The following is a 23456-nucleotide window of genomic DNA, read 5'->3' on the forward strand; positions in this document are numbered from 1 at the left end:
AACAGGACCAAACTATACTGAATGATTTATGTCTGGAAGTGATGACATCGCAGCACTTGTTTTTTCCTGCAGGTTTGTATCACATCAATGCTCGAGCTTCCTTAATGAACAAACCGTACGGATCTGGTGTGCTCACAGGTGCTCGTATATTAGGATGAAAGGCATCAAACAGGAAAATCAAGGAAGCTCTTCAAAGACTTCTCTTTAGGAGAAACATGACAGGTGGAGCTCAAATATGCCAGTGGTGGTACGTTCTGATCAACCTGAGTGAGTTTTTATACACTTTCATTACATCCTTATGGGTTTCAGATGTTTTGCCGAATAATTAAAGTTTGTTCCGCGCAGAAACAGAGCCTCATTAGTGTTTTTTACTTTGATTCTAAAGGAGCGAGTGGACCTAACATAGATCGATGTGTAGAGGCTTAACGTCTTACCTCGCCTTCTCTGTGCCACGGTCTCCCATTCTGGGGGTACTTGCTCTGGCTTTGGCGTTTCTTCTGCCCTCCATCAGCAAATTTGCACAGCAAAGGCTCCGTGGGGGCTGCAGAGACAGAGAAGAAGGCCACAGTCGCGTTAGGAGGCCTGCATCCAGTGACCCTGTCGAAAGACTGAACCGCTTCATCTTTGGCACCGCTCTGATGGAGCTTTTAAAATATTCCCAGCCCAGCAACGCTGGCGGGCCATCTCTGTCCTCGACCCTGCTGGCAGCCCATGACACAACGATTGCGGCGTATTGTAGAAAAAAATAATCACGCTAATCACCTTGTAAATACCTCTGAGGTGGAAATGAAGCAGCGCTCTGTGCGCCAAAGCTTATTTCTCGAAGGCGTTTCTGTTTTTGATGCGTAATCCCTACAGGTTTAACTGCAACAGTCACCTTTATGTGAAAGTTTGCCGTTTTCCACAACCAAAAACATTCCAACATCACTGCCTGAGTTAACACAGATCCAGTTTCTTTGTTTTTGTTGGCACGAACCCCTCCGATGCTGTTTTTATATTTGTGATAATCTAAACATGTCCATCAACTGAAGGTTTTAAAACAAAGACAGCCCTCTTCTCTGCTTGACCTCCCACGAGCTCTCTGTATCAACAGCCTTTGGTATGCAGAATTACCAATCAGAGGTTGATGAAAGTGTTGAGATGACCTACTTCAAGATGAAGATAATTTCCTAAAGGGCACTTTCTCACGCTTGAGCTGCAGGTGAGCACCGACACAAAGACAACAATGAGTTCAGGTAGAGAGCGGTTTTGATGAGATAGTGAGGAGAGGGAGAACAAAAGTCTGAAGACAGACGGAGTCAAGGAACAACGGCGGCAAAAAAGAAAAGAAAAAAGGGGGCATGAGAAACCGGGTGGCGGTCTTGGCTGGAGATCTGGGGTCTTGACAGTCCCTGTCCCCTTTTTTCAGCTCGAGTCAGCGAGATCAAAATCTCTAAAGAAGAGGAGCGGACATCAGAGGAAGGGAGAAAGACAGCTTTACGGATGGGAAGAAAGCAGGCGTTCCAAAAGAAAGACAGAATGAAAGAAGAAGAGAAATTGATTCATTTGAGCTATTTTAAATTCTACAAACCATCGTCAAAAAGGTTATATGTGCAAATGCATGACTTTTATTTTCATTCAAGTCATGTTAAAACAATGCCCATCCATAATCCTACGGTCAGGAAGTGAGAGTCTTATTGTCTAACTAAAGACCCACATTGAGCTCCTCCAGTTAGGAGACTTTTTTGGATTGTATGAAACAGAAAAGGTAGATTTAGGCCGTGTCACAAAGGCGCCACCTACCTTTTGTGCATGTTGCACGGATGACAATTGGTCATACATGAATTTATGTGGAGAAAGTGAGAAAAACTTGTGGTAAAGTTTTCACAGATGCATCACGAATGAACCACGTCAAAACCACAGAAGAAGTACGACAAAACCACGCAAAGGACACATTAATCAATAAAGAACATGAACCGTGCGTGATTATTGCACTGTTTGCATGTGTCAATTTCATAAGTTTAAAATGATAGGTGCGCCGTGTACGCGATATAAAAGCTAAGTATCGATTGCACATCTGTGAAAAGTTCGTTATACATTTGTGGAATGGTCTTGGAAAGCCATAAATCTGCATATCCATTTCACAAAAATTGACGCACAATTGTGTAAAATTTACACAATAAATGTGTATAAATTATGCAAAAAATGCGTAAACCGTGTAGTTTTCAACTGATCAAAAATTTTGAACAGCTCAAAACCAAATTCACGTGAAAAGCTGTTGGCCGAAACCTTCGACAGGCAACTTTGCACATCGACGAATGACCAACACTTTGAAGAGCGTTTGAATCACGTACAGTGTATCATGCATGTATCACCAAAGACCGACATTTCATACGTGGAAAATGTGAAAAATGGACATTGTGGCTGTGTGACATGGCCTTTAAATTTTGAAATCTGATCTGTGAAGGAATTCCACTGTATGTAGCCAAGAAACAACATTCATGTTTAAAAAATAAACATTAAACAGTGCTACCATCCAATACGGCTTTGGAAAAAAAAAAGAAATATTGTCTCTGTCATTTGACCGGTGCTTCTGATACTCAGTGTTTGTGGAAATAGTGAAACAGGAAGAGAAAATAAGAAAAACAGACAGTGAATCCATAATTCCTTTCACTATCAAACACTTGGGTCTGGCAGGTCCAAGGTCCAGTCCATCTTCAAATTTCTACCGCCCCGCAGACTCCTGTCATAAAATCAATACAGGACTTTTCAAAGACCCACTCCGATCATCTTTTGCTCTATTTTCAAAGTGGGTCTTTATATTATGAATATGCTGTTTTTAGACTAAATTAAAAAAAACCTTTGTCACTTTCTAGGTCATAGTTTCTGCAGGGTGGCTATAGTTCATCAAAAGTTTGCCTCTGTGGAGTAAGCCTGCCTCTGCTCCCCGACATCCATCTGTTTATGTGATGTTCCACTAGCTTACAGCCCCTCACACCCCCAACTTAGCATTAGCTGTGAAGCAAAAACAGCGAGCAATGTTGGAGCTATCCAGCAGTACAGTTTGGAGCCAGAAAATGCATTTTTTCACACGCGAACATGTTATTAAGATGATTTCCACTGCAGTGGGACTTTAAGTGGGACTTAAAAGCTCGCATGCCATCCAATCCACATTAAAGACCTGGCAGCAGCAATTACACGGGTTAGTGATGGGGATGCCCGTCAGATGGGAGTACCAGGACCTTTTATTGTCCGATGCAGAAGATGATCCTCAGACAGAACTGCTAATACTTTAAACTCTTCACACATGTTGGAGGAGCATGGGTTCTGGTAAAACAAACAGGTTCTGCTGAAATGGTGATGACTAAAATAACCTTAAGTGAACTGTTGATGTACATTTTTAAAAAGTTTAATTTCCTTCCATATAGGAAAATATATCTGCAGCCAGATGTGGAGATAATTATTTGTTAGAATGTCTGAGAAAAAGCTAACTAAAAGGTGTCTGTGACTGAAGGTCGTCCAGTTTTATGACAGACACCGTATGAATTCTCATGAACCTTTAGGGGCGTTTATGGGGGTAAACTTTTGAGTGTCAGCCAAGGAAAAGTGAGCTGGAAGAGGACAGAAGTAAAACAACAAAAGCTCCTCCCAACCTCTCCTTTGGCACTCGCGGAGATAATTAGCCGTTGTAGAAATTCGGAGAAGCTGACACAGAGCGCACTGACACCCTCATCCCCCCATGACCACATCTCTGTTCCCACAGTGGACGAGCCAATTTGTTTAAGACTCGAGCACAAGATCAACAACCTCACACCACCCCACCGCCACCCTGTGAACACTCTCACTCCTCTGTAACACCCCCCCTCCCTCTGCCCTTAAAGTCTCTCTGCAATAACGCTGAGACATGAACCCACTCACAAGAGAAATGAGTGCCAGCCAGAAGAAGAAAAATACTTCTGAACTTCTCCCCACACACGGGCGTCACCAGCATAGCCCACAGCTAAGCTGCAGAAGTTATACCTCACAGTACATTCCAGTTTGTTGATGTATGTTTGGAGAAAAAGATTTCCCGTTGGCTCTTAAATGCTCAAAGTCATACTCTACCGTAAAGGTCTTAAATAAGAAGACGAAGATGTCAGAACAAGGTGGCTCCTTGCAACCTCCTAACACCCTAGAATGTGAGGTGCTTCATGGAAACGCACAAATGAGCTGTGAGGGTCAAAACAAACTTATGACTATACAGACTTAAACACAAAAGAGGTGCGAGAAAGTGACGTTCAGTCAGGGGAGGCAAAATAAAGCTTGAAAATACATAAATAAAATAAAATGAATGTACTTTTTTTCAATAAAATCAAATATTAGTTTTTTGACATGTCTATGCTATAATTACTTTTTTCTGTGGATTTTCAACATTTCTTTGGTAAAAAGTAGCCATTTTACGAGTTTCTTGTACAAATACACGAGGAAGCAGCACAAAGACTGACTGAACTGCAGCTGTCATATGCGCTTTACTGTTTCGGTCTATCAATCATCATAAAAGACCCTTTATTTTTAATCACTTCTAATTACTACCAAATCGCGACAATGCTGACTTTGACTGATTCAATTTCAATTCAATTCAATTTTATTTGTATAGCCCAAATTCACAACAGTCGTCTCGATGGGCTTCGTACCGGTAAGTAAAACATAAAATCAAAAGGATCATGAATACATAGAATTCAATAAGAAAATACTAAAATGAACTAACAAACTGACTAAGGTAAACTGGACATCCCTACCCTTAGACCCCCCTTCGCGGTAAGGAAAAACTCCTAAAAAAACGGATTCTGGAAAAAACGAAGAAACCTCAGGGGTTCCCACATGAAGGAGGGATCCTCCCCCAGGACGGACAGGCGATTTACCAGAACTCATAGAGAAGAACTAACTTATCTAACTCTACAACTACTGATCAGGGATTCGATTTGATCGTGACGTGTAGGTAACGTCCTTTTTAAAACACGAAAGTCCCAACCGTTGTAAACATGATCACGAAGGTGAAACGAATAATTGTGCTTTTTTTTTTTTTTTTACCAAACTCACCAATTTCAGAGCATAGCTGGTTTATCTGATGAACCCAGACACGACAACAAGCCGGATGGCGTTTGTTCTTCAAATAAGGATAAACCTAGGCCACTCTCCTGACATGATGGGAATCCATTTCTGCCACTGCAAGGATGCCAGCAATGCTTCTGTTTTGTCTCAAAACCGCAAGGTTTGCACAGCGCCGACATTTTGCACCAAGCCCCTACCAACTGTAAGTGGCAGACATGCACCAGTAAACAGTTGAAAAAGAAAAAGAAGAAGCCCCCCAAGATTGTCCAGTGTGAACACCATGGACTAAACTTGTGTCAAATACCCGGCATGTACATGGCTCAATTCTACAACCATTTAGACAATTAACGTAGTTCCATCTGATTCTGAAGCAGCGAAAAGTGGCTTTGTGTTGTTATACAAGACTTTACATTGGTATTGTGATGTAATAGTGCAATGTCGATATGAAAATCTCCTCAGAATCAGCAGATTGACGTTGTTTGCTTAAATGGTCAAAGAGTTACAGTGGGTTAAAGACTGTTATTTAGGCGTCGCTGCCAACATCTCTGGTGTTAAAGGATTACCGTAAATTAAAGCTGCCTGCTGCTTTTTTTCTAATTAGCATAGTAAAAATAAGTGATTATTGCTGTTAAGATGGTTTTCTTTGGGCCGGCATCGGGTCAGAACCTGCTCGCTCGATGTTCTTGGCAACCTATACTGCTCCATAAATCATCAGTGCACGGTTTAAGATCACTTTTAACTTAATGTACATTACATTCAGTTTTATGCTGTTAAATGGACAATGCAGACATTTGGTTGGAATAAATCCAGTCTACCAAGTCTGCAGCAAAAAAGTTTTGTCCTTCATAACAGAAACCTGTTCACATCCCAAGAGGTGGAAAATAAAAAGTCCTCTTAGGGGTATTAGAGTTGAACTGCCGGCTTTACTCCACCCTCCCAGTGCACAAAGCTAAAGACAGGAAGCTGTTCTAGTACAAAAATGTGTCAGCAGAAAAGCTTCAATGAAAGGAGGCACAATTATAACTTTGGTTTAAGGTTGCCACAGGTGATTGGCTCGCAGTTCCATAAGCTTAGCTTCTCTGAAAGGTCCATGGATGTCTTAGAGTCTTTTGACAAGGACATAGTTAGGAGGATAATGGGAAAATAATAAGAGGACAGTTTTTATTGGAATTCTCTGGTACTGCAGTTGCTTAAGGCAATCACAAATTAGATCAACAAGTGACTGATTCCCATCTATCATCTTGACCTAGAAGGAGGAAAAAGACAAGATCCATAAAAAAAGAAACTGCGAGGAACCTTTTCAACAGCTTAGCAGGTAGCGTGTTTAAATATACGTCAAGTTAGAGCAGGAGACAAAGAACTACGGCACTGCTGCCGACATTTTCAGTCCAACAAACAAGCTTAGAATGGCTGCCAAGTAGGAAAGCAGGCAGAAGCAGCTTTTCTGCAGGGAGGGCTTTGACGGATCCCAGTCGATAGCTCTCACAACTGCCACGTTGGCCTCACATCCCTCAGCCTGGAAATGAAGACAGTCTGCCAGCCGTTTTGCTGACAGCGATGGCACGCATGGTTCAATGACACAGCCTAATAAACGGAGCGAACGCACAGCAGAGCGCACGGCAAAGAGGGGAGCGTGATAGATGGAAAGGACCAAGTGTCAAAAACCGGCGAAAAGACACGAGGAGACTGTGACAGGAAGGGAACGCGAGGGGGCAGGCGACCCGCAGAGGGGAGATATGACAAGTGTAGTCCAGTTTTCCTCCGCCTCAATCCATACCGAAGAGCTCATCTATATGAGTGGGACGAGCGCAGGGACAAGGATGTCAACAACGCTTTGCTTCTCTCCGTACATTTGCAACTCTTGCTCCATGGGTATTGATCCGCTCTGGCCCGGACTTTTCCGCAGAGAGCTCCTGCGTCGGGCCAGGAGTTCAGGCCTCAGATCCCGTTATGGATTACGGGAGGGGAAATGCAGGGAAGAGTCCGGGATGACAGCTGAGCCTGATCGATGAGCTATTGCACACTCAACAAGAGTAATGTTATGTAGGGAGCCTCTGACATGCTAATCCATCTCTCACTCCCTCTGTCAGCCTCCCTTTATCATGTTTTCTTTCCATCTATCTATCTATCTATCTATCTATCTATCTATCTATCTATCTATCTATAGATAGATCTATCTATTTATCTATAGATGATAAATTACAGAAACTCTGTATTTTCTTTTATTGCACAAGAATGGACTTAACTTTTTTATGGGAATGCAAAAACATTAAAATCCCTCAACGTAGGACAGTCAAAAAGTAAAAAAAAAAAACGATTTTAAATGATCTGACACTGAAAAAGATAGACTTTTACCTAAACATAGAGGTTTAAATATTGAAGCCCTCATGTATAAACACATTCCCATGCTGCTAATAAACGAATGTGGTAACATTCAAAGCAGTAGCTGCAGAACAGGCAGTGAGTTTCCAGACTTCTAGAGAAGACGTTGTGAGGTAGCACTTAAATTAGATCTTCAGTTTAGCTTCATTAGCTAATGTCACTTACCGATCCCGATGCTAGTGTTGCCATGGTTAGTAAACATTTTAGAAAAAACAACAAAGCAGACAGAGTGGAAACTGCCGTGACATTTTCTCCAGTGAAGGTCTCAAAAAAGATATATTTTTTTAATGAAAATGTTTAAAAGCAGACAATTCTCCCTGCATTCACTTCCAATGACAAACTGGTCTTGAAGCAAACTGTGGTCAGAAAAATGTTTCTAATGCTAAAACCACGGCTCCAGATTCTCCACATCTATGTTGCAATAAGCCTTAATAACCATGGGCTCTTTTCACAGCTGTCCTATTATGTCAGCTGCACTGTAGCTGGTTCACAGTACAGCGTATGGTATGAGATTATCACCACCAGCGATGGTGGGTATTCAGGATAAAACCTCAGCAGAAGACATCCTGAAACCTACACCAAACAATAGAATTACCAAAAAAACTGAGGATGTGCAAAATGTATTATTTCACTCCCTTTCGGGCAATTAATCAAACTTGTTGACCAAATGAATGTTTCATGTTTTCATGTTTTATAAATAGATGTAAAAAATGTTAGTGGTTCTGTAACACCGTCTTTATATCTAAATAAGGAAATATTGGCCTGAAAAAATGAATAAATCTGTTTTGACAGCTGGATGTTTTACTCTAATGGGTGACATAATAAGTCAAACATTTAATTTTAAGCTGAGACAGGTCCAAAAAAATCCAATTAAAGCACATCAAACCACTTGACTGTCTCAAAATCCCGCAACTGACAAAAATAAGGAAAAAAACTGGGGTGTTGTGATCAGGAACGACCGGATTTACAGCAGAGGAATAATGTTGTGTAAGTATAGTTCTTGTTGACCTTGGGTGTGATGGCCTGCAGTGCTGGCCTTTCATGGCAGGCGCTTGTGGCGGCGGCAGAGGAAGGGGAAAGCAACTGTTGCTGGACCGTGCCTGTGGGGGTTGAGCTGTGCCTCTCATGTCTGTGCCACTGCTTGTGTGGGCAGAGAGTAAAGCTTACTCTGTCCCTGTTAGCACAGCATTCTGACGCTGCCAACACCTCCAGTGATCCATGAAACCTCGCATCTATGAGATGAATCACGCAGGTCAGTGCTTGGTAATTCAGTAGAGCTGCCCGTCCAGCAGGCCTGCAGCGAATTTGACACCACATGACACAGTTTCACCACATGATGAATATGTTTCAGCACTGAGATCATCATCATCTCTTCTGAAAAAAGGTAAAATAATCGAGTGACTCAATATCAACATTTAGCGTTCAAACCCAAAACCCCCCTAATCAGCATTAAACTGGCTCCATCTAATGTTCCAGACAAACAAAATACATTAAGTCAACAAGGCGATGTTCTGTTGAGCCCGGCAGTCTACAGAACCTGAGAGTGCATCGGTGATGGTTACCAGGTAAACGCCGTGTCACACAGCCACTACGAACATATTACACATGGTTGAAAAATGGTCATACCTGAATATACGAGGAAGAAGTGATAAACGTTGAGGTCTTAATAATACATTTTTACAGATCTGCCAATAATGAACCACGTTAAAAACCACGGAAGAAATACGAATAAACCACGCAAAGAACATTAAAATCAATGTAGAAACATAAACCGTGGGGGATTATTGCGCTGTTTATGTGCAGTTTGTTAGTGATTCGCGTGTCACTTAAGTAATTATAATGTGAAATGTGCACCGTATGCGCGATATAAAAGTAATACATCTGTGGTACATGCTTGAAAAGTCCGTTAGACATACGTGGAACGGACATACGTGAAACTATACTGGGGGGGGGCAACAAGCTCCCTACTCCACCCCATTCTGATGCATCCACTTGTACACAAGTAGATCCATGTTTTCCTCATCTGAGCTGGAATAAACTGTACAGCTGGATAGCTCCGATACTGCTCGCCATTTTTGTTGAACCAGTAGTGTTACGTTTATGGTTATAAGGGGTGGTAAGCTAGCGGGAGAGAGTAAAAACAGATTTATGGGAAATGGGGGAGGGTTTAGTTTGCATCAACAGTACTGCCCAAAATTCAGGTGAATTTCTATAAAACTCCTGCCGCTCTGCAGAAACTATGTCCTGCAAAACGACACAGGATTTTTTGAAAATAGATCAAAAGGTGATTGGAGTGGGTCCTAAAAAGCATTTCGGCTTCACAGACTCTTCAGGAGAGACTCTGTAAAATCATATCAAATAAAAGTGAAGCAGCAGAAACTTTCGCCGCGATCACAGCAAAGCTGCATCAGCATGATGAGGCCACAAAAGGTGGCGTCTGTTAACGAGGTTTACACCAAAGGTACCTTCCAGTAATAACGTAATGGACAGGCAAAAAATGAAATTACAGCACAATAAATGAGTTATCAATACAGAGCCCTCAATAGGGTATCTGAAGGAGGATCAATATGCCACAGCCAGGCTGCAGTGTGGGCTCAGGGCTCAGGGCAAACCTATAGCTGAGGGAACAACTAAATCGATTATGTCACTGATGGTGATTGACGATCAATGCTGCCAGTGACGGTGATTTATGATCGATGTAGGCAGAACACACGACTAATAAAAGATGGGAGGGGTGGAGGCGACAGCTTTGTGAGGGGGGATTCCATAGTGTTCTGTTTACTGTAACTGATTGGGGATCAATGAAGGGTGGCACCGCGGCTGATTACGGATCGGGTGAGCCTGTGCGGCGGCCGTGTGTGAGAGGATTTGGTCAACTGCGTGGATGTGGAGGCCAGCTCGTCTGAGCTGAGATTGTAATTAAAGCTGTGCTGAAAAGAGCTTTCCACCGTCTGGTAGAGGCTGCAGGTGCAGGTCTTTGCTCTTTTCTGAAGCCAGAATATCATCTTTACTTCTACAAAAAAAAAAAAAAAAAACAGTTAAAAAAACCCCCAACTGTTTTCTTTATTTTCATTTTTACATTTTTAATTCTTTTTACTGTTTATTCATACGTCATCTAAACCCATTTAGTCCCTTTCAGGGTTTTATCTTTATAAAAAAAAATCTAAAAATGTTCTGTGATTTTAGAAAGAACAGCAGTTTATTAATAGGAAAAACGAATGACGGATGGCAAACGCCAAGATCTAAGTCCAGAGTTTGAGCCAACATGCAAAGCAGACCCCAGTCATCTGTCCTGTCAAAAAATGTGTATATTTCAGAACTTCAAACAGGGCATCAGACGTCTCACGGCTCATAATTCATTCATTACTTAGGTATTCTCTTTCTTCTTGAGCAGCAGTGGCGCTAATTTCAAGATGGTCTTCCAAAAAAAAGGAAAGTCTTTCCTTGTTTCCAGAGAATAAAGCAACAGTTTGACAAACAAAAATGCTAAAGTCATAGCGTAATTGGTAAATCTCTTAGGGATAAACACATAAAAAGGTTTTTTATGACTAAATAATTTCAGAATGATATGTATATTTTTATTTCCCGCCTATAATTTTCAGGTAAGATAGTCTTGGCCTAAATAAACTGGTATTTTCAATTAACCTTTTAGTTTTTAATGATCCTAACAGACAAGGAGAAAAAATCTAAACAAATAAAAATCAAACTGAGGCTTTAAGCAACGATTTTCCACCACTTTATGTGGTTTCAACCGAATCCGTTTTCATTGAAAAATAAACTGAATTCCGCTCTGGAAATGCTTTCGATTGCAACGATCTTCGACCTCGGAGATGGGAACGTTGGAGCAATAACCGGGCTGACCCGTTCACAGCAACTTTCCGAGTCTTTGCTTCAAATTTCAGACGTAATGAAAGGTTTTGTCTCTCTGGAGGTGCAGCTGCTGTGGGATAAATGTGTTTTTTTTTTGCTCATGTTCTGAACCCTCTGGGAAACACAGACATATGAAGAAATCAAGAAAAAACACAGTTGAAGTAAAGAAAGTTGACCTTAACGCAGCTTTAAGGACAGCACTGGGGTGTCTGAAAGAACTGTATATTGGGTCTAAATGTTAAACTGATGGCTCTTTTGGCATTGGTGATTTGATTTATAAAACAGGAAGAGATTAAAATACATTCTGGCCTCACTGTTAAAATAATAACCCAATTTTTTCAACGGATTCTTGTTCTGCAGTACATAAAACTCAGACTGACACTCAAAAACTTGCCTTCATAACAAATGAAGCATGGAGAGCCTGTGGAGTGTATTTATTTATTTATTTTAGGAATCCTTTTTTACTCTTTTACCTTATCGTTTTTAACTTTCACTCTCACGGTTTCAGGAAATGCTATTTCACTCAGCCTTGAAAGGATTGGTATGAAGGGCAAGTGACAATCAAGCTTCTATTCTATTCTCTCTCATTTCAAGCTTTAGTGATAACATTAAAGAATAATCTCTGTCTCTAGGAATTACTGAAGGCGAGTAAAGGAAACTCTTTTTGCGGTAGATCTGGTGGATTTATCAGAGATTGAGTTTTGGAACGTCTCTGATTCTCCCAAAACTTTCTGTCCAAAAATCCCCAACGGTCAAATGACCTAAACAGTAACGCTCTGCTGCCGAGGCAAACTCATCGCCATGCGTGTTCTCATCCGTCACCAACGGCAACGAGCCTGCCCGCCACCATGATGTGTAGTCTAATTTGGGGATCTGATGAGGCCAGTTCCTTATAGAATACGATGGGCGGTTATTTGGATCGTGTTGGAGAGGAGCGCCCGACTCTCATTCATTCACGGTCCCGGCAGGGGGCCCCCCCGCTGGATTCTCTGTTCTAATTTATAATGGCTGTGAGTCTGCAGGGACTTGAACGTGGTTTGTCCTTCCTTGCACATATTGAACCGCTCGTAAATTTACCTCGGAAAACTCTCTGAGACAACAGATAAATAGTTTATTCTTTATTTTGAAAGCCTTCGCTAACCATCGCAGCAGAAGCTTTTAGAATTCAATGACTTGAAGAAATGTTACAATTAATTCAGCGTAGAGAAGAAAAAAAAGTTTAGACAAACTCAAAGTTGCCCAACAGATGGTGAAGTGGCAGGAAGTCAGACTTTGGGGAGGAAGATGATGAAATGGGATGAAGAGAGCTCTCTCAGTATGGAACCGTTTATCAAAATTCATTACAACTGGTGAAAACCTTTAATGCCTTTGTTGCAAGAATGCAGAAAATATAAATCCAGACCGGGGGTTTTGAAGTGGGGAGTTCTCCCCCTGGGTGGTCGGACTCTCATCAGCATCAGCTGCACAGTGAGGGGGTCTTAAGAGATGAGAGCTGAAGAAACAACAAGCTCTAAACTCTTGCGTTTAGACTAGCAAAGATCCAGAAGAATCCTCCCGACATGGCACGGACCTGCTCTGCTGCACATGAATGAATGAGGAGCTGTGTGTTTCTCTACATTTGCGCCTTGCCTCGAACAGGAGAGCTTTCACACCATTACTGTGCGGTCCAGACCAGAGTGGGTTTCTACAGACGGTCAGCTGCGTTTGGACAAAAAGCTCCTCTTCGTTCTTTAAATATAAGCCTTTCGGTTCAATAGCAAGTGAACCATGATGGGGTTCATCGATGTAGAAGGGCAGGCCGACTTTCAGGGAAATGTAAGGCACGAAGCTCCGCATTAAAAGTACGAGACAAAGTCCACAGTGTGGACGGAAAATGTCTCACGGGCAGAATGAATGTATGAAGCTCAGAAGACCAAACATTTAAGCAGGCATGTGCGGTCAGGGGAGGCGGTACCTCCCCTGTCATCAGGGGATGTCAAATAATAATAAAATAAACGTGTCCACTAATCTGTGCAATAAATACAACCTATATGTATCATTCTAACCATTTTTATTCTTAAAATTGCTGAATTTGGGGTATTTCCTGTTTAATTACACCGTGTGCTGTGAGGTGAGGCAGCACTGAGCTCACATTAGATTCCGCAAACCATGCAAACTGGGTTGAGTGCGTGCCTTTAGCTTACTCAATGCATGCTAATAATGTAGCGCTGTCTTTAAATGTTCTTTTTTACATTTTAGACATGGATAGCTCGGTCGGCTGGGTGTAGGACCGAAGGAAACCAGGGTTCGCTTCCCAGGGGACACGATGAACTTCTTCCAGTGTAGATCCATAGACAAGACCCTTTGCGCTACAACTATTGCACTACCCAAAGTCTGGGTCCCCCTGTGCCGGTCCCCAGCCCAGATAAAATACAGGGTTGTATCAGGAAGGGCATCCGCGTAAAACTCTCTGTCATACAACCTGTGCGAAGCAGTGAAAGCTGATTCGCTGTGGCGACCCCGATATGCCAAAAGGTGAACAACAACAGACATTTTTATCAACACAATCCCTTTCTGATGTGACATTTGAAACACAATCAGTAGTAGGACAAATGTATTGGGTTTCTTATGTTTGTAAGCAGCCGCAGGGGACTGGCACTACACACAAGTTATTTCTCTTCTTGCCTGTCTCTTATTTTATGGTCTGTGGTCATTTAGGGCAATACTGCCTTCAAACGATCAGGTGTCCAACCTACGTCATCCAGGTGGATGGGCAGCTTAAAGGAGGTCCTGCAGAATAACACGGATACCACACAGCAATCTGTCCGGCATTTACCCTCCGTCTCATCCTGTGACACATAAGACAAGCTCCAGCAGGCCCCCCAACCCTGACATGCAGAAAACAGGGGGCTGGAAAACAAAATAAGAGTGTCTGTATAGATCAGGGACCATTCTGACGAATGGGGCCATTGCAGCTGAAACATTTAAGAGCTTACAGCCAGAAGACACAAGCCAGAGTTCACCGGGGGCACAGCGAATCAATATTAGCTCGACATAGAAATCTGATGTCTAATCCTTGATCTCCAAGGCCATTTGCTTTGCTGTCTGAAATTGGATAGGCATCTCCCTGAAACCCCTGGCTGTACAGAGCCCACCGCTCACTACCTAAATAAGACATCCAGAAAAATTGATCAGCGGCAAAATCACATCTCGGGCTGGAAGATAAATACGAACCGCTCAAGCTAATTCACAAATCTGTGTGTGTGTGTGTGTGCGAGGATAAGAAGGACTCTGCTGAAGACGTTACATCGCAGAAGCATTTCAGATATCTACAGCAAGGCTGCACGAACCAGTTCATTAAGTAAAGAAATGTTAACGAGCAGTATAAATAAAACTATAAAAGTGTAGGCAATTAAGCCTTTTGGTGTTTGATACTTTGATACAAGACTTGAGAGATGCAGAAAGTTCTGGACTTTTTAAAACATAGTTTATTAATATCCGACATACACTAGATTTTAATCACAAAAGTCCACCTTGCCCCCCCCCCCCTCTTATTCTACAGTCTTTTCTGTCATTTTATTTATGCTCAAATGTCTGCCTCATCAAACTCTATTCTGATGACAGAAACTACAGATCAAGAAAAAACATATTTCAGTTTTTTACAATTTAAGCCATGAGAACAGTTTGCAGTTAGCTAACAAAAGGCTAACTAATCGGTGATACCGTTAGCATTAGGGTCTGCATACAAACAGAAAATACTGTGAATACATTGTATTTCTCTTTAAACTGACATGTACTTTTGTTGATCAAATGCTTTTATTATCATAGTAAAAGATCAACTGATCCAAACATAAAATGGATTAAAGACATTTTATCAGAACTGCAGTTCTAATAAGTTTGCTACAAATACGGTACATGATGTTAGAGAATAAATATGTTTTTCTTGTTTGTTTGTTTTAAGTGGCCGAGGTGGTCGACCTCTGATCGAAAGATTGCAGGTTCAATTCCCGCCTTGCCCGCCCATGTGTCGAAGTGTCCTTGCCCCACTGTGCCTCTGGTGGAAGGTTGGCGCCAGTGTTCGGCAGTGGAGCCGCCACCAGTATGTGAATATGTGTGTGATACAAGAAAGCGTCATTTACTATTTAAGTGGATTGAAGATGTATTCAGTATTAAACGGTAGAGAGACAATTAGCTCCGGTGTTGACATTCTTTGAACTACTGCAACTCTTTAACCATTTATGCTGCTTAAACCAGCTGATTCTGCTGCTTCTGCTGCTCCTGATTCACTTTGATAGTTTTTTTGAAAAAGGGGTTTTAAAACAAAAACTTCATAAGTGGTCTGTTTTGCAAAATGAAATCAATAAAATCTCTGTGGTGCTTCATCTGTCATATAATAATCACTGCAGATATTTAGGAATTAGCATCACAAATGTAAATATTTCAGATACTTTCCGTTCTTGACATGGTCCGTCTCACACGTCTACTTTTTTTTTAAATGATTTTTTTTTTAAATTTTCTTTTACATTTTTTATTTTATTAATTTTTATTTTTTATTAATTTTTTTTAATTTTTTTTTTTTATTTGTTTTTTTTTTTTTTTTTTTTTTTACTTTTTTTATTATTATTATTTATTTTTTATTTTTTAAACTTGTCCTGTCCAACAGCTGGGCAAACAGAAGAGAGCTGAAGGCCTCTTGTGTATTGAATTTTCTGACAAACCAGAGGTATGTCTGAATAATCCCCTTTTGTAATCAAGGCCAAACTTTATTAATTTTAATCGTATTTGAAAATCTTTTGTGTTGGACCGGACCCCTCTCACACATCTAAATGAATTTATGAACACACCTTCTGAAACAAAAATATCCTGAAATTGATCAAAGTCAAGTCGATTTTTGGTTTATTAAAACTCTTTTGGGGACTTTTTAAAAACGTAACTGTTTTGTCTCCTGACCCCCGGCTGTGCCTCGGGGCAGATCAGAAAAGACAAACCAACCGTTCCTCCTGAGAGAAGCAGACTTTACTCCTGCAGAGACACTTACTGCTGTGAAGCAGGCGTGTCATGAAAAGTGAGATTTGTACTGTAGGGAGAGTATTTCCTCGACGCTTCTCTTCTCTAACTGTGGGCCGCCTGCGTTTTTTTCCCCCTCCTCATCCCTGAGTGTGTTGTTAGAGTGGCAGTTGTTGGACTCTCCGAGGCCTTTAAGCTGGCTGTTTTCCCCCTATTACTTGTGCCCGGTGGGGGTACAGACAGTTGTAGGGAGATGCAGTGCAGCACACCGGGATGGTCCCCAGACGCCGTGCATTCATAGTTTCCACCTGATGCACAGGATGAAGAGAACAGAGAGCTGGCAATTACCAGACTTCTCCCTGTATATACTGCGGTGCTCGCCAGCTTCACTCCGCTGTACTTCACTCTGAAGGCTGTCTCAGGGCCAAGATGGAGGTAATGAAAGCAACACACTCCTAATGGACTACTTGTGGTTGTGCAGATGTATGAGAGGAAGACAGAGAAAAGAACAAAGGATGGAAAAGGAGAAGGCAAAAAGCCTTTCTGTTGGCAGATAAGTGCACTTGACTTTTCTATTTTCGCTTCAAAAAGTGAGCATCCATGATTTCACAACTCTAAATCACTTCTAGACTGAGCAGAAGCTGTAGATTGCTGGAATTTCTTTTTCAAAATAAAGAATAACAAGCCACCAGGGGAGTTTTTAACTGCCCTTTACCTCAAAGTCCAGCTAGGGTTGGATAAGAATAAACAACGCAAAAAGCTCAGGCGACAAACTGGACACCTCCACAGCAAATTACTTGGAATAACCCGTGTCTCACTCCCGCTGTGTGATTTCTGTTGTGTACGTCCTGCAACCTGCTGACAGGCTATTGGACGAATGAATGGGCGTGCTCTACTGGAAGTCCGATGGCACTGCAGAAATAACTCTGCTGACCACGGTGACCTCTACTTGTTCCCACACACCAGATGAAGACTCCAGCTCTATTTTGGGGACTGCAGCTCCATTTATCCCACCGCCCTCTGTGTCCTAGGACAGCGATAGTGACGTTTGGGTGTAACTGATGCCTGCATCTTTTTTCTGCTTCCCTGACGCAAGCACCAGGACACCATTGCAGGCAGCCAAATGACCCGGCTGTCCCTTTATGTTTACATATATTTTTTTTTTACTGTGAAACCTTTTAAGGGTATGCTAGAGTGAAATTCCAAAATGACAGGAACTTTTTTTTTTCATTTGTTGGGACTGTATGGATTGATTGCCCTGAAAGGTGTAGGAGTATAAAAGGAGTCAGCCTTCTACATCGCATGCATACCACAGAGACCTTGCAGCGTGATTATCCTCCTCGCCAACTTAATCTTCATACTGGAGGACGGGCAGGCCAGCCAGGAGGCTATGAGCCCAGTGACCCCCCTCTATCTGCTCAAAGGCTGGATATTATTCCTTCCAAAGGAAAAACATTGCCTCAGGCCCTGCATTAGATTACGTTGACAGGAATCCACAGATTCTGTTAGATAACACAGACGTTTCATACCTCCAAAGTGGAATGCTTTGCTAGATTTGGGCGGAAAAGGCAGGCTTCTGTTTGTCGTTGAAAACCTGGATTTTAATGGAGATGAGTTGTATTAGTTTCCCATGACATTCAGCATCAGTCTTCAGCCCACAGAGATACAAACTGACCTGCTATGACAGTCCACCGCACTGACACTGGAGACTCATTTTGACTTTTCATCTTCAATTATAAGATGCACATGCGCCATGTTTGAGTGCTAATCAAGTCTGATCAAGCTGAGTCCCTCACCAAGGCTCAGATTTTGGAACTCCTGTTGCGCCGTGTCTTGGTGGACTGACGCACTGCAAGACCTCAGGTTTCAATTGAAACTCAATGCCTCTCACGAATCGCTTTACAGAAGGACTTGATTGATAAGTACCTGTATTTATTTTCTAAACTAAGTCACAGCTGCAACAGGAAGCATTGTCTTACACTCAGACAGGTGAGGTTTGCTACCATGTATACCAGGACAAGCCACACATCTGAGTTCCAGTTCAATGTGATCAAGCAAGAGACACTTGATGGATCTACACGGAAGAGTTCTTAAAAAGTTGTAACCAAGCCAGGGACGTTCGACCTCCATCCTGTGGACAATGCAGTCAACCCCGTCACTAATACAAGACGGACCGTGACCTTGACTAACCTGTGCTTACATGGCTCTGCTGGAGGGAAACAACCCGTTGAAGCATGTGCCCCAACGATTAGATTGGGGATTAGTCAGCCTCCACATGGCCAACTGGGAAATCTTCACCGCACTGCCGTCACCTTCAGGTTTGCTATTCTTGGTTCCACGTTTACTGGTGCTGCCCAAGTCTATTGTGGCAGTGGAGCTGAACATGACGCTCCTCATTCTTAATGCCTCATGTCAAACGAGCATTTTAAACATTCCAGCGCACCATTTCGAGGAGTTTAATTACCACTTCATTGAGCATCAGACTTGTGCCATAACGGTCAACTGTCCGTCAAAATGACAACTTGACAGAGTCGTATCAATGAAAAAGGCAGAAACGCACAAAGTAAAGAGCAAAACAGCCAGAAGTGGTCGTCCAGGTTGCACTAGGAGGGTCCACTGGTGTTCAGACATGCAGAGGAGCACGAGGGAGCCACGTGCAGGAAAACAAGTGATTTAGTGGAGTGGAGAGGATGGGAGTGCATGCAGGGAAAAAGGGAGGGATGAAAGGCAGGGCCGGCAGGAGGGAGAGCATAAAAGCAAGGACAACAAAATGTGCAAGGAGAGGTATGAGCAGGGTGGGAGGAGGAACGATAGAGGATCAACATAGCGAACAGCTGGGCCAGTGTCACGAAGGTCAAGCCCAGGAAGCGGTCGCAAAGCCAAAGTCATCCTTTCATCTCATCAGTTAGAGATGCAGCAGCCGGAACTGCGCTCAAATTTAACCTTCCAAAAGCACAGGTTGATCCAACTTTCATGCCTCTGTGTTCTGCACCACCTACAACTTTCTGCCCTCCTCCATCTGTTCTCTTTTACACTAAAGATATTCCAGTCACACTTCCTCAGTGGCATGTCGCTAGATTGCCTAGCTGGGTGTCTTTTTGTCATGGTAACTGTCCTTCAACATGTTTCTCTTCATATTAGACGTAGCTGAGTGGAGAGCAAAGTCGTTGCTTTTATGTTTGAACCTCTTAAGACAGCCCAGCTCTGCGTCTCTGTCTAAACAAACTTTAAAGCCAATCAAATGGCTCAGACCACGTCAGGAAATGGACTGCAGTGGCTGAATACTTTCCGTCTCGGTGACAGATCCGTACGGAGCGGCTCCCCCGGTCCTGCTGCAAACCTCATGAATGATACAGTTCAGCGGCAAAACAAACAAAGCGTGACAAATCCAGATGAATGTCTGCAGGAGAGATAAGGTTATAATGAGAAAGTGCATCGGGGGAAATTGATCCTTTTTCAAGAAGCTGTCTGATTTACTGGGGATCTCAGTAATAACTTCCTGTGTGTCCTTGCCTCTAATGAGAGGCGGTGAAATCGGGGGCTGTGGGTGGAGGGTTCAAGCGAAGAGGTCGCTTTCATTATGATGTAATATCCTGTTAAGTGCATTTGAAAGGGGCTGTATTGTGTCTGATATCTGCAGCAGAAAAGCTGCCATTTGTGACCACCAACAGAGGGAGACATTTTAAGGAAAAATGGGACAAATGGACTGTATATAAAAACTCACTGGTCGATGTATAACGTGTTTACATTTCTGGAATGGTGGCTGACATGTTCAATTTTCTTTTTTTTTTCCTTGTCTTTTTTATCTATTTATTTTTAGTTATTATTATCATTCTTTTTCTTTCGTTTTCTTCTCTTTGTAAGATTCAATTCGTTTGATGTCATGTTCAAGTGTCTTATATCTTGTTAACAAAAATGAAAAATAAAACTTAAGTTATAAAAAAAAACAGAGGGAGACATGTAGTTGGTTTGGAAGCTCTGACAATGGCGGTAAACGAATAATCTATAGCATTTGACCTTTTATTTGTGTCAAAAAAAGGAGGAAGGACACAGCTAAATACATAAATAATGGAGAAACATGACAACCTAAGCCACTGGCCTACTTGGCTAAATGTTAAATCTACACGCCATGGGGGACAGAAATGGGCTGCGACAGGCCAGTTATTAGCCAGGGGAATGTGGGAGGGATGGCAGACATTAACATAGATTACTCAAGTATGACTGACAGGTTCAGAAGAGCTTTTTGTGACTTAACAAGTGATTTGGGACGAGTCTTAATTCAGCGAGGGACGTTTTAATACCGTGGGCTGTCTCTGCCATCTTGGCACAGTTGTCTTGGCGAGGATGCCAGCAGGGAGGAAATCTTTTTTTTCCTGCTACGGCGCAGCCCCCCACCCCCCCACCACCTTTCATGGCTTCTGAACAAAATTCTGCAAAGAGGGAAATACTAGCAGCTCATGAGCTGAGAGCTGTCTTTTATGCTGCGGTGACATGTTCTTGTGGCATTTTTCACATGTAAAAGAAAAATTAAGACGATCAAGTCTCCTTGACTTGATGCATCCACTGTCAGACAAATAGATCCATGAACGTCTTTGTTTTCCTCGTCTGAGCTGGAATCTGGATCTAAACTATACAGGTGGATAGCTTTGATATTGTGCAACATTTTTGTTGCACCAATATTCTTAGCTTGAGGTTGTGAGGGGCTCTAAGCTAGCTGGAGAGAGTGTAAACAAAGGGATGACGGGAAATGAGCAGAGGCTTACTTCCACACCAACAGTCCCGCCAACAACTCAGAGGTGAATTTCTTATGAACTCCTGCTGCTCTGCAGAAACTATGTCCTAGAAAATGACACAGGTTGTTGGATTTTGGCTAAAAACAGCATAATTAAAAAAAACGCTGCCTTGAAAACAGATCAAAAGACGGACTAAGTTAAAGGTGAATTCTGTCTAAAATATAGCACCACAAAGGTGAATGTGCCGTGTTTGGGAAAACTAGAAGAATAAACCAAGCAGATCAAAACACATTCAGACGGAGAATTTCTCCCCCATGTGTGAGGGAAGTCCTGGTGTTGCTGTGAAATGACTTTTAGCGTGGGGCTAAATAAACTGAGTGAGAATTGACAGAAACATGCTGGTTTAAAACGTGATTGTAAAAACAGATAAAGTTAAATTGAGCGGTGCCAAAGTACTGTATAAAAACGTAGCAATTCTTGTACATATTGCATGTTTCCGCTGGGCTGCATCTCTCAGCGCCGCCACGGCTCCTTCCTGATGTGGTTTTTCATTATTTATCCAGCCTCTGTTGGAAATTATTGAAGCCAACTTTCAGCTTTCATGCCATTTTGGCCAGAGGACTTTGGAGCGAGCAACAACAGAGGTGAAAAAACAAACATCTTAGCCCAGATTGAACCTGTGTTTGCTTGGTTTTAACCCAACTTTTTAATCTTCGCTGCCTTTTTCAAGGCTCAGCACTATTAAGTCCCTTGAAAAACACATCAAGCTGTTTGTTTAGCTGCCAAAAAACTGTTCAAAATGAAGTTTTAGGTAAAGATCAGCCCAGTGCATTCTTCAAGCTTTTCAATTTCCCCTCCTTAAATACGTTGTTTGCATTCGAGATTACTTACCTGCAAAAACCAAACAATGGCTAATGTATGTAGTTCAAATTACATTTACCATACGGTGTCATCTCTAAGCTGTTTAATGCATTGTGGGGCTTTAATCAGTGAAGCTCAGCAGAGCCGCTGGATTAAATCACATTTTATCTGCACTCCCGCCGACTTTCCTTGTACACCGGGTTCCAGAGTAAACCATAATACATCCCTGCTGGCCTCACTTCAGGTGCAGTTTATTGGTGGAGTAACATTTCACAAATTCCATCTATTTTGTCAATTGCATAAATCCACATTCAGTAAAACAATGATTACTCTTTGATCTTCTCACGTTAGGCTTTTATGGAAGATTTCTGCAGGTAAACGGTTATATATCTATACACATTTCTGGGTAGCTAGATGTGTGGTTGAGGAGGTCTTATTTGTGTGCGCATGCATGTGTGCTCATAGCCAACAAAAGCGACAGGGAGAGAGTCTCTGCCGCATGGCGCAGAATGGCTAAACAGCCGTGGAGCTCCATCGGGGCTATCGATCAAGTCCCGCTCTCTGAATCCCAATCAGTGGTGGGCCGAGCCGAGCAGCTGAAGCAGGCCTCTGTGGCAGGCTTGTTGGACAACTGCTACACACATCTCATATCAACCAGGTATTACCAAACAAACCTGACCTGGATAGATTATTAGGAGCATCGATGGGTGCATATTTCTGCAGAATCTGCTAACAGGAGTCGAGGATTGCTAGGCCATGCCCCAAATGGGTAAGTTTGGAAAGGTGCTTTGTTCCTAATGGACGAGTATTTAAAAGATAAATTAAATCTGCGCGATACACCTCTGCCTCTGCCCCCCGTCTGAGCTGAATGTGACAAAATACTTTTTTTCAAAATGGGGGCTTTTTTGTTTCATCTCCATAGCAACCATTTTATTTTTTGGTCACCTGGAGGTAACAACTTTTTAGAAGAATTGGAAAAAGTACATTTTTGGATTTTCTTGGCAATAGAGATTTTTTTTTGTTAACCACGCCCACATTCCTAAAATGTTCATGTGGTAGGTCATATTGTTTCGTTCAGTTTTATCCAACGATTCATGTATTCAACTTTCACAATATTTTGGTAAATGTTTTTTTTCCAATTTATTGAATTAGAAAATCTTCTTTGCACGACCTGGAAAAGTTGCTAGTCCTATTCCTCTTTTGTTTTCCCACATTGGAAGCCTGAACAGGAAGACCGTGAAAAAGGTGCTTGACCCTCTCCTGATTTCTTATTTGTTTGCCACATCCACAAATTTATGTATATGTCGGACAAAAATAACACAAATAAACGCAAAATGCTGCGAAAAATAAATATATTTAAGTGGGAAAAAAGTCCAAATGAAGACTAGTAAAAAATGTCTCTCAAACTCCTCAAAGCATTGAATAACTCTGGTTTCTCGTGTTTTTAGGAATCCCACTTCAGTCTCTTTGGCCCCACCCACGCCTGACTGCTGCCACACCTGTTCTCGATTAGGAAATCCTTTTAGCGGACCGTCCTGACAAAGCCAAGAAAAC

At 42.1% G+C, this 23456-nt stretch overlaps 1 protein-coding gene across 5 annotated transcripts in view; it reads right to left on the bottom strand.

Annotated features, from left to right (window-relative positions):
- Nucleotides 1-23456, bottom strand: part of LOC101170938 (RNA-binding motif, single-stranded-interacting protein 3) — a 365275-nt gene that overhangs the window by 53418 nt on the left and 288401 nt on the right. For all 5 annotated transcript variants that reach the window (XM_011480741.3, XM_011480740.3, XM_023959620.1 and 2 more), the window contains one exon: nucleotides 435-541. In XM_011480741.3, the coding sequence (XP_011479043.1) occupies nucleotides 435-541 (107 nt within the window). The remainder of the gene's footprint in view (nucleotides 1-434; nucleotides 542-23456) is intronic.

This window comes from Oryzias latipes, chromosome 11 (assembly GCF_002234675.1).
Source record: "Oryzias latipes chromosome 11, ASM223467v1".
NCBI classification, from domain to species: Eukaryota; Metazoa; Chordata; class Actinopteri; order Beloniformes; family Adrianichthyidae; genus Oryzias; species Oryzias latipes.